This window comes from Ranitomeya imitator, chromosome 4, assembly GCF_032444005.1.
Source record: "Ranitomeya imitator isolate aRanImi1 chromosome 4, aRanImi1.pri, whole genome shotgun sequence".
NCBI classification, from domain to species: domain Eukaryota; kingdom Metazoa; phylum Chordata; class Amphibia; order Anura; family Dendrobatidae; genus Ranitomeya; species Ranitomeya imitator.
This window is the reverse complement of record NC_091285.1, coordinates 521,903,756-521,916,163: the sequence shown is the minus strand read 5'-3', so window position 1 is coordinate 521,916,163 and position 12,408 is coordinate 521,903,756. Positions and strand designations below refer to the sequence as shown.

The following is a 12,408-nucleotide window of genomic DNA, read 5'->3' as shown; positions in this document are numbered from 1 at the left end:
TGAACAATAATTTACAGAAACTTCTAGTGTAAATTATAGTTAATCTGTCAGACTATAGTTGGCCTTATATCTTCCAGAAAACCATGTCCAGGAGTGAAAAAGCTGTAATTTTTATTAAAAAAGTAGCATTAAGTCTTTAATAAATTCCTTAATTTATCTTCAGCCCTTACCTTTAACTGTCCTATCAAATCAGACTCCTCCACCATTAGTTTCCACAAGTGCTGGAAATAAATGAAAACAAACAACGTCAAAGACAATCCTGAGACAGAAAACCTATAAGGCTTCTATAAAGTCACATTACAATATAAAGTCCCAGCTGTTCAATGTACACATGGTAAACAGATAAGCAGAGGTGTTTCCTATGAGGTTCTGCAGCAGCACTGAAAAGTACCCACTCTACAGAAAGAGAGCAGTGGATTGTAGTCTGATAGCCATTCACATGTGGTTTACTCTTCCTGTTGCAGAGGTCAATACAGGTAGATGACCTTATGAGCTATTATGTACAGGTGCTTCTCACAAAATTAGAATATCATCAAAAAGGTAATTTATTTCAGTTCTTCAATACAAAAAGTGAAACTCATATTATATAGAGTCATCACAAACAGTGTGACCTATTTTTAGTGTTTATTTCTGTTAATGTTGATGATTATGGCTTACAGCCAATGAAAACCCAAAAGTCATTATCTCAGTAAATTAGAATACTTTATAACACCAGCTTGAAAAATGATTTTAAAATCTGAAATGTTGGCCTACTGAAATGTATGTTCAGTAAATGCACTTAATACTTGATTGCGGCTCCTTTTACATCAATTACTGCATCAATGCGGCGTGGCATGGAGGCGATCAGCCTGTGGCACTGCTGAGGTGTTATCAAAGCAACCTGGGCTTCCATAGCAGCCTTCAGCTCGTCTGCATTGTTGGGTTTGGTGTCTCTCATCTTCCTCTTGACAATACCACATGGATTCTCTATGGGGTTAAGGTCAGAAGAATTTGCTGGCCAATCAAGCACAGTGATACTGTTGTTTTAAAACCAGGTATTGGTACTTTTGGCAGTGTGGACAAGTGCCAAGTCCTGCTAGAGAATGACATTTCTATCTCCAAAAAGCTTGTCGGCAGAGCGAAGCATGAAGTGCTCTAAAATTTCCTGGCAGACGGCTGTGCTGACTTTGGTCTTGATAAAACACAGTGGACCTACACCAGCAGATGACATGGATCCCCAAACCATCACTGATTGTGGAATCTTCATACTAGACTGCACACTTCACACTGTGCCTCTCCACTCTTCCTCCAGACTCTGGAACCTTGATTTCCAAATTAAATGCTAAATTTACTTTCATCTGAAAACAATACCTTGGACGACTGAGCAACAGTCCAGTTCATTTTCTCCTTGGCCCAGATATGACGCTTCTGGTGTTGTCTATTGGTCATGAGTTGCTTGACCCAAGGAATGCGACACTTGAAGCCCATGTCCTGGATACGTCTGTGTGTGGCGGCTCTTGAAGCAATGACCCCAGCAGCAGTCCACTCCTTGTGAATCTACCTCAAATTTTTGAATGGCCTTTTCTTAACAATCCTTTCAAGGTTGCGGTTTTTCCGGTTACTTGTGCACCTTTTTCTACCACACATTTTCCTTCCACTCAACTTGCCATTAATATGCTTGGATACAGCACTCTGATCAGCCAGCTTCTTTAGTAAGTTTAGGAATGTGTCAATGACTGCCTTCTGGACATCTGTCAAGTCAGCAGTCTTCCCCCGAGCAGTGGAGCCCACTGAAACAGACTAAGGGACCTTCTTAAACGATTAGGAAGCCTTTGCAGGTGTTTTTTGTTATGTTTTTCTAATTTACCGAGATAATGACTTTTGAGATTTCATTGTCTGTAAGCCATAATCATCAACATGAACAGAAATAAACACTTGCAATAGGTCACTCTGTTTGTAATAACTATGTAATATATGAGTTTCACTTTTTGTATCGAAATAAATTAACTTTTTGATGATATTCTAATTGTGTGAGAAGCACTTGTATCTGTATCCTGGGATGGATTTCATACACTGAGGCACATTTCTCTGCGTGTACACAAGACCCTGCTCACTTGATAAAGGTTACAGCAATCTTCTTGACCTATGGTATATTTTAACACACTACTAAATTCGTATGAAGCATTTCTTGTAAAACGCGCGTCGCGAGTGGAGGATCCTTGGTTCATTGTGTGGCAATACCTAATTATATGCTTCTCAGAAATAATAAGGCGCATAATTTATATAGCACATACATTGTTAGCCGTGGATGGCGTATCAGTTTTCCAACCAGTCTCAATGTTGTGGATCTGTTCCATGCCACACTCCCCACAGCTTACATTTATTATGTAGTCCCTGTGCTATTACCATTAGTGGGTGGTGGACCACCTGTATTATTTTGATCTGATTCAGCGTTTACCTGTGTAACTGAGCAATTAAGCAGTATGTCTTTCTTAAAAAAAAACCTGTACTATTGATTTTCTATCTTATAAAAATGGAGCAAAACACGACATTTCTTCACATCCTGAAGACTTTTTGCCATTAGAGTAAAAAAAAAAAAAAAAAAAAAGACTTCTTACCTCGGCTACAGTGCTTCTGATCCTGTCAAGGACGGACTCAAAATCTACCAGGTTAAACAAAGGCTGCTGCTTCAACCTATGCAACTCTGCAGCAAATATATCCTCCTGATTCTTCAATATAGAACCTGTTCAAAAAACAGATCATATGAGAGGCCAACAACAATGTACAGCACCACTCTATCAGTAAATGGTACTATGTAATAGTATACTGCCCCCTCCCCGAAAATGGTGCACCAGTTTACTACCCTGGATAGAGGGAAATAGGGTTTTTCCCTACACATACTTGACATAACCCTTTGACCAATTCCCAACCTGTTGGTTGATAAATGCGGTTTCGATGTATAGAGAGGAGTTCTGCACAGATTCTTGCCACAGTGGTACAGTACAGCCAGGGCAAAAAGTGCAGCCGAGTGCACCCAAGTATGGCATCGGAGGTTGAGATGCTGGGGTGTGGGCTTATGGAGAAGTATGGGAATGATGTCCTACTATTACAGCGTATAGCAGAGCAGGTATATCAAACACAATGCAATGACATGGAAGGACAATCTTTCCGTAGTGAGAATTCTGTATGTATCACATATTATCAGACGATCAGGGCTGTGTGCCGCTTCTTACCCGTTCTAGTCATATTTACATTCTGATTTTCGAACATCTGGACCGATTCCCCGACAAATAAAATCTTCTCAGCAACTCTTACAGGGATGTAAGATGGCAGCATTTCAACCCGCAGAGAAAACTGCTTGAGTGATGGAGCCAGCATGTTCTCCTCTTCAATAAGCCTCTAATAGATTACAGAATGTGGCAGAAATGATTCTCCCTTTATCACATAATCATAAGATTGCATGTCCTCCATTAAGCTTGTAACACATCAGATGACCATTGGACTAACAATTCAAACAGTCATTTGGCTGGCTGCTATCTCACCCAACTGTACCATACACATGAGCGCTCTATTAGCCAAGGGTTTCTGTTTTCTCCATGATTGAGCCACCGCCAGACATTACTGGCAGTGGCTCACCTTCTAGAGAACATAGAATTGGCAGTTCAATATCAGACATGTTTGATCCTTAACTCTCCAAGGCAATGAATTGTCTGGGGCCCTCATACACATTAGAATGTGGCCAAACCCGTTGATACCGGTGGGTTTGGCTTACAGTAGACTAATGTGCATGTGAGACTTTCGTCTGACAGCAGAACCATTTACAAGGAAAAATTCTCCATCTCTAAAATTAAATGTTCAGGCAGCAGAAGATAGATGGACTAATACTACACAAAAACATGTCTGGAATTATTCAATACAAGAAAAGGATTCTTAGTAGAGGCAAGTCCTCTCTCAGAGCCCCCAGGTGGAAAAAGTAACAACTAAAATGTTTCTCATGGATAGCCCTCTGACTTTAACAAAACCTATACAATGCTAAAAGGGTTGTCCACAATTTAGCTAGTAGTGAACTATCCTTAAGAGGGTCCAAAACACTGCACCCCCACAATCAGCTGTTACTAGATCCTGCAGAATCCAGATGTACGCAATGAATGAAGCCGGCACAGCACAACTCCGTACGCTAGATCGTGGTCTCCTTGGGTACTGCAGCTCTACTCCTATTAATCTAACTAGGTGATGAGCTGCCATAGCCGAGAAAAGCCATTGCACAGTGTACAGCCATGCTGTTCCAGCTCTGTACACCGTGTACTTCCAGTGGAAGCGGGACCTGCTAACAGCTGATTGGTGTAGAATTGGTTGAGGTGCAGCATGTTAGACCTTCAATGATTGGATATTGCTCACTTATTTCTCCTCTCTACCAAGAGTTTACCAATGAGATGCAAACATCAAAAAAGAATTTTGGGCTGACAGGGCCCTACTTTAAACCATAATATTGGCTGTAGGCGATTGATTTGACAACTCAATTAAAACACCTAGTGTTTTTTCTTACCAAATCTTGCAACTCTCGTAGTTGTTTCCCAGTGAGTCCCCCGATTCCCAAATCATCATCATCATCTTCTGATTGAGCAGAAGAATTGCCAGAAGATGGTCCTTGTCTGACAAAAAACTCCTCATACTGGTCCAAGAGAAGTCCATGAAGCATCCAAGCTGAAAGCTGCTTGTACATGACCCCGTGACTCACGGCCAAGATCCTGAAAAAGGGCATGAGGGAAATATACAATGGTAAATATAAAATGGGCAAGTAAAGCAGGAGACTGCAGCTAATGGTCAGGAATATGTTACAGTAGTTCCCTGTGAAATAAATAATTGTACATAGCGATTCCTGGGGTTTAAGCCTAAATGATAAAGATAGCTTCCGAGGAAGAAAAAGACTCCCAAACTGCGATTATAACAAGCTCACTGACAGATTCTAAGGTGATACATTCTGCAGCCAGCAATATTCTGATAGCCGCTGATGAAGCTAAATAATTACAATACAGATACAGGGATAATCTGCATGATTGGAAGCGAGCAGCTGCAGAGAGAATATAACCTAATCTTCTCCCCGTAGCTGCAGCAGTAAAGGGGTGGTCCAAAGTCCAAATAAATTTTCATCCCAAATCCTTATTTAATGCCATAATCTAAACATTTCTCCCCCCCCCCCCCCTCTTCCTTATTGATGACAATTTGTTCAAAAATCCTAGTGCATGCTGGGATACTGGAAAAAAAAAAATCATCAATGACGCTCATTTAGAGGGCAATGTGCACAATGGCAGCGCACTCTGTGTTGCCAGATCAGATCAGCAGTAACAAACCGGCAACAGAGCGCTGGCAGAATACTTGGCATGTAGTGTCTCTTGCGGGAGGTGGGAAACTGGCCTCTGTATGCTGGGTATTCTGATACCACTCTGTTGCCGGCTTGTTAATGCTGATCTGAGCCAGCAACAGAGAGCACGCTGTCATTGTGCATATCATGCAGGGACCAGCCCAGCCCCTGAAAGTCACTGATGACGCTTTGCTTCATTGAGGGGGCACTGCCTGCTGCAGTAACCACAGCCTTTGCCACCTGATGATGCTTTGTTCGAGTATCACAGCATGCACTAGGATTCTTCAACACAGCATCAAAAAGGAAATGGAAAAAAAGGAAAAGCAGTTAGATAGTATAGTTATGGAAGGATGGAACATTTTTAATTAAAGTATATTAGAAAGTAGTTTAGATTATGGTATTAAATAGATAGGGTTTTAGGATGAAAATTAATTTGGACTTTGGACCACCCTTTTAAGCCTGGCAAATATGAGTTATTTACATGCAGATTACCACTATAGATAATTAGCTTTTCTAGACATGACAGATTGCCTTTAATATTAGTGCTATTATATATGCCAGAAGTTTCTCTGGTATTCCCATTAGATAAGAAGTTTAGGTATTCATGGTAGAGGAAAATATGTGCCCCCCCTATTAACCCCAATGGCACAAAACAATATTGTGCTATTTTGCCAATAGTAGCAAATAAGGAATACAGAGGACACATAGCTACTAGTCTGCTGTACTCGCCCCACTACAGACGTGATGGCTGGTTACTGTGTATACCAATTAGCAATCCTTCCATCACACAGTGAGGAGGGAGATATGATCTCTCAGATCCTGAATTCAGTGGACTATGACTATGAATCCAGTGTGTTCTTTGCTTGCACCCATTTGCCAGGAAGCTTGACCCACCAGAAACGGGTGGTATTTGTATTGTGGATACAGGAGATCTTTATGTCAGTGGCAGAAACGCTATTAGTGCTTTGGACAGGTCTGGATGAGGCATTACTGGTGAGCTGGACTTTGTTTCTTTAGATATTTTTTATGCCATTTAGGCTAAGAGAGAGTAAACCTATAAATCTTTATAATATATTGCCCTTACAAATGGCTGCACATTCAGGTGGCAGAAACTATATGGTGGGAAAATATTTTCTAATATATTTATAGCATGTGAATAGTTTCCTTACTTTTCTAGCGCACTGCGGACTGGAGGAAGCCCCCCACAGCTGTGCTTGTAAACGGTTTCCAAAAGTTGGCAGCCATGAATCTAGTGAAAGAAAGGTATCTGTAGTTATGGCAAAATGTAGAAGACGGGTATATTAATCAGCTACATTCGTGCTGCCTAGTTATTACATCGCACCACTCATTGCAGTTGTATTGGGCAGCATGGACCCTTGCTCTGTACACTTCACCATCACCAGGAAGAGTCCTGTTCTGACGAGTAGTTTTCAGCCTTCCAAAAATGACAACATGGCCACAATTTCATCTTTCAACAATACCTGGATAGTAGGAGCAATCCATGCTCCCATCTCAACTAATAGGTGGGCAGGTTTACCATTAAAGAGTCTAATAAAGCCTGGCTATAATTAACATGAGAAGATTTAAAGAGTTATTACCATTTCATCCGTTCATAGCTAAAAGGAGAATATCAGCATGAAGCTCCGTAAAGAAGCCCAGCCTGGATACATTCTGCATTTCCATAATCACCATAGAAAGAAATAATTACTTTCTGCAGCCGCTATTTATATGGCCAGTGCTTAGAATTAACACTACAATGCACTACTAGAAAACAAGTATTACAGTATACTGTCCATTTTACAGAAATTCAGAATTTAGAGAAAACCACAAGGGCAAAATTAGGACTTCCAAGTGTGCTGGTGCCCGCGAAAAAGATGGAAAGCAAACCCTCCTTCCCCCTACAGCCCTGATTACACTCACTATAACAACTTTCTATATATAGTACATCCCATTTTTTAGAAGTGGTGGATTATAGGTTAGTGGACGTAGAATGGCTTAGGACTGAAGAAGACCATAGAGGTTTTCCTGCTAGAGATCCACATATGCTGATGTTCTAGAAGTCTGAAAAGAGCTAGATGACATTTTGCCCACAGTCGCCATTAGCGGCCGTATGGAGGTTAATGTCACCTCCACTGAACTCAAGAGCAAATCTGATTTGTAACTTCATATTTTCCCCTGAAATGCTCAGGGACCGGGTTTTGGGTACTACTGGTATACACTCTATAATATTTCTGCAGTGAATTTCTTGCAGTTTGTACTGTTCATTTAGTATGAATACTGTCCTTAAGGAACGGTTAAATAAACATGATATTCCATATTGTGCTCCATTTCATAATTTCCCTGACATATTAGAGGAAAGAACTTCCTGACGAGTCTCTCAGTGACTAACATTGTACAGTACAGAAGAGGACCTACACACAATGGACAAATATCCAGGCTACATATCACACTTCCCTCCATTTCTACCTGCAGCATGAGAAGGAGCGGCCATCACTATGGGTAGAACATTATTACAATACCTTCTGGCTCTTTATCTGTTCCACCACAATCATTACAGATGGAAAAAGGAGATGAAACTGAAAAACAGGAAACATGGAAACCTTACAGAACAATAGATCATCAGAAAATTGGTTCATCAATAGTCTGGATGATCAATCAGATTAATTTGATGAAATTGTCATTTCAGGTACATAGATTCTGATTTTAAGCAAATTGGTGGAATATAACCCATCATTGGGACCCACATTGAAGAGATTTGACCATGGATGTCATTGATATGAGGTAGCTGTGGCGCAGTGAGTGAACTGGTCAGTCCTACAGCCGTAAGTGTGGCGACTGTACTCGTCCTTCCTGCAGTCGTCTCCTCGTGTTTGTACTCTGGGAGTGTTATTTTTGTGTTGAGCCAAGTTGGGTCCATGCCTGCTCTTCTCATATACCATGTTTTCGAGAGCTGCTGGGTCTGATACCCATGTTCCCAACTCCTCTCCCTTCTGGTGTCTTCTGCTGGTGGACCCAGCGGTCTATGAGGGCCATAGTCGTTCCATATAGGTCATAATCAACTTGAGCCAGGAGGCCATACCAAAAAGTCTTACTCCACTATGGATTATAAGGTGAAGCCGACACTTCTATATCACTGCATGTCTGAGAGGACTACCTGTCCAGCTGCCGATGCTCACCGTTATTGCCTACACTCAATCATCACTAACACATCTTAGATCAGCTATAATATCAATGTGTTATTTAATGGTAGAAAGGAGATGTGTGATAGTTGTAAGGCTGGATAATTTATAAGTGATTTACAGTCATTATTTAGCATGCATGTGTCTGGGTATTTTTTTAGCTTGTCTAGATAAAAAAAAAAACACAGAAAATTCAGATTACTAACGAAAATGGTTATTAAGATAGGAAAAAATTAAATTTTAACATTAGGCTTAAGGAAAGCCAAGTAACCAAAGACTACTAATATTGCCGTAAAATGAACATAATACGTAACACATATCAGCTTAAAAAGGAAGCAGATAGATAAGGCATATAAAGTATTAACACATAGAATGTGCCAGAGTAGATGAGCATTATTATTATTAATCTGTTTTGCTTATACAGCACCAGCAAATTCTGCAGCGCTTTACAAACATTATCATCACCGTCCCCATTGGGGATCACAATGTACGTTCCCTATCAGTATGTCTTTGGAGGGTGGGAGGAAACTGGAGAACCTGGAGGAAACCCACACAAACACGGGGAGAACATACAATCTCCTTGTAGATGTTGTTTTTGGTGGGATTTGAGCTCAGGCTCCCAGATCAGCAAAGCAACAGTGCTGTCCACAGAAATGTAAATGTGCAAGTCAGATCTAGAATACAAGGGTGACTGGCAGAACATCAGCAATGCCTACAGGTCCTTCTCAAAAAATTAGCATATAGTGTTAAATTTCATTATTTACCATAATGTAATGATTACAATTAAACTTTCATATATTATAGATTCATTATCCACCAACTGAAATTTGTCAGGTCTTTTATTGTTTTAATACTGATGATTTTGGCATACAACTCCTGATAACCCAAAAAACCTGTCTCAATAAATTAGCATATTTCACCCATCCAATCAAATAAAAGTGTTTTTTAATAACAAACAAAAAAAACATCAAATAATAATGTTCAGTTATGCACTCAATACTTGGTCGGGAATCCTTTGGCAGAAATGACTGCTTCAATGCGGCGTGGCATGGAGGCAATCAGCCTGTGACACTGCTGAGATGTTATGGAGGCCCAGGATGCTTCAATAGCGGCCTTAAGCTCATCCAGAGTGTTGGGTCTTGCGTCTCTCAACTTTCTCTTCACAATATCCCACAGATTCTCTATGGGGTTCAGGTCAGGAGAGTTGGCAGGCCAGTTGAGCACAGTAATACCATGGTCAGTAAACCATTTACCAGTGGTTTTGGCACTGTGAGCAGGTGCCAGGTCGTGCTGAAAAATGAAATCTTCATCTCCATAAAGCATTTCAGCCGATGGAAGCATGAAGTGCTCCAAAATATCCTGATAGCTAGCTGCATTGACCCTGCCCTTGATGAAACACAGTGGACCAACACCAGCAGCTGACATGGCACCCCACACCATCACTGACTGTGGGTACTTGACACTGGACTTCAGGCATTTTGGAATTTCCTTCTCCCCAGTCTTCCTCCAGACTCTGGTACCTTGATTTCCGAATGACATGCAAAATTTGCTTTCATCAGAAAAAAGTACTTGGGACCACTTAGCAACAGTCCAGTGCTGCTTCTCTGTAGCCCAGGTCAGGCGCCTCTGCCGCTGTTTATGGTTCAAAAGTGGCTTTACCTGGGGAATGCGGCACCTGTAGCCCATTTCCTGCACACGCCTGTGCACGGTGGCTCTGGATGTTTCCACACCAGACTCAGTCCACTGCTTCCTCAGGTTCCCCAAGGTCTGGAATCGGTCCTTCTCCACAATCTTCCTCAGGGTCCGGTCTCCTCTTCTCGTTGTACAGCGTTTTCTGCCACATTGTTTCCTTCCAACAGACTTACCATTGAGGTGCCTTGATACAGCACTCTGGGAACAGCCTATTTGTTGAGAAATTTCTTTCTGGGTCTTACCCCTCGACTGAGGGGCGATCTAATAACCATGTATAAGTATATAAGGGGACAATACAAATATCTCGCTGAGGATCTGTTTATACCAAGGAAGGTGACGGGCACAAGGGGGCATTCTTTGCGTCTGGAGGAGAGAAGGTTTTTCCACCAACATAGAAGAGGATTCTTTACTGTTAGGGCAGTGAGAATCTGGAATTGCTTGCCTGAGGAGGTGGTGATGGCGAACTCAGTCGAGGGGTTCAAGAGAGGCCTGGATGTCTTCCTGGAGCAGAACAATATTGTATCATACAATTATTAGGTTCTGTAGAAGGACGTAGATCTGGGTATTTATTATGATGGAATATAGGCTGAACTGGATGGACAAATGTCTTTTTTCGGCCTTACTAACTATGTTACTATGTTACTATGTTACTATGTTACCCTCTTGCTTGAGGGTGTCAATGATGGCCTTCTTGACATCTGTCGGGTCGCTAGTCTTACCCATGATGGGGGTTTTGAGTAATGAACCAGGCAAGGAGTTTATAAAAGCCTCAGGTATCTTTTGCATGTGTTTAGAGTTAATTAGTTGATTCAGAAGATTAGGGTAATAGGTCGTTTAGAGAACCTTTTCTTGATATGCTAATTTATTGAGACAGGTTTTTTGGGTTATCAGGAGTTGTATGCCAAAATCATCAGTATTAAAACAATAAAAGACCTGACAAATTTCAGTTGGTGGATAATGAATCTATAATATATGAAAGTTTAATTGTAATCATTACATTATGGTAAATAATGAAATTTAACACTATATGCTAATTTTTTGAGAAGGACCTGTATATATGCCCATTAAAGTCTCCAGCCGACGGTTTGGCACCTTCCCAAAGCACATTCTGTACAAGTCTCATGCGTGCTGCCTCCCTTACTGCGTGACCCATCTGTTTTTAAGCCTATTTTGTATTAACTTTCTCTCTAGCAGTTTTTTTGTTAGGGTGTTTGCAAACGTTACATTTTTGTTGCATTTTTTTCTGCACAGTTTTGTCACAAAACCTGAATAAATTCCTAGCAGCAGGAAAGTGAATGAGATTCCTGAAGTCTCATGCACACGTTGATTATTTTTTCCTAAATCATTCTTTTTCTTACAGATTTATATCTACAGCATATACATTATTGTAGTGAAAACAATAATAATAATAATAGAAAAAAATTAAAAAAAATCGGCAACAGTAACACCTAAAAATAAAATCACAAAAACACGTATCATGTTTTCCTGCCAACACATCAAGATTTCCAGAAGAATTTCACTAAACGTGTGCACATATCCTTAGAGGCATATTTACTGATGAGGCTGTAGCCATACATTATATTCTATTCTCTCTCTCTCTCATTATATATATATATATATATATATATATATATATATATATATATATATATATATATATATATATATATATATATATATATATATATATATACACACGACTTATGTGATGTGAAGCATTTTACGACCATGTATACTTCATGTGCATATATATCTCCAAGAAAAGTATGTGTATATATTTATTTATTTTTCTGTTTGCATACTTGACCTTATACAACTGTGAAACAAGTGGTGCTTGGTATGTAATATTAACAAATTAAAAAGCCCACGCTGCTTAATGTGCCTTCTGTTACATGAACTCACCTGATCAAGGGAGTAGTTAATGTGGGATATTGAAAGATGAGGATCAGCCAAGAACTGTATAAGAAAAAAAAAAAGATTCATTTCCTTGGAAGTTTAATGTATTCGGAAAACTTCTAACCCCCTACAGGACCAAGACAACAAAAAAAGAATACAGCGTGAAGAAGGTACAGAAATAATTACAGTATTTTCCAGACTGGAAGTCTTACTTTTTAGCAAGAAAAAAAAATCTTTCAAAAAAGTTGTTGCATTTTCCAGAACGGAGGCAGTGGCAATGGCCACCACAATGGACTTCTC

The 12,408-nt window shown here is 40.2% G+C and overlaps 1 protein-coding gene across 1 annotated transcript in view; it reads right to left on the bottom strand.

Moving 5' to 3' along the window:
- The window catches only part of TUBGCP4 (tubulin gamma complex component 4), a 52,621-nt gene that overhangs the window by 21,427 nt on the left and 18,786 nt on the right, over positions 1-12,408 (bottom strand). The window contains exons 4-10 of the mRNA XM_069766115.1: positions 12,115-12,168; positions 7,861-7,917; positions 6,511-6,590; positions 4,526-4,727; positions 3,213-3,378; positions 2,598-2,722; positions 171-221 (exon numbers count right to left, since the gene is read on the bottom strand). Coding sequence (XP_069622216.1) covers positions 171-221; positions 2,598-2,722; positions 3,213-3,378; positions 4,526-4,727; positions 6,511-6,590; positions 7,861-7,917; positions 12,115-12,168 — 735 coding nt within the window. The remainder of the gene's footprint in view (positions 1-170; positions 222-2,597; positions 2,723-3,212; positions 3,379-4,525; positions 4,728-6,510; positions 6,591-7,860; positions 7,918-12,114; positions 12,169-12,408) is intronic.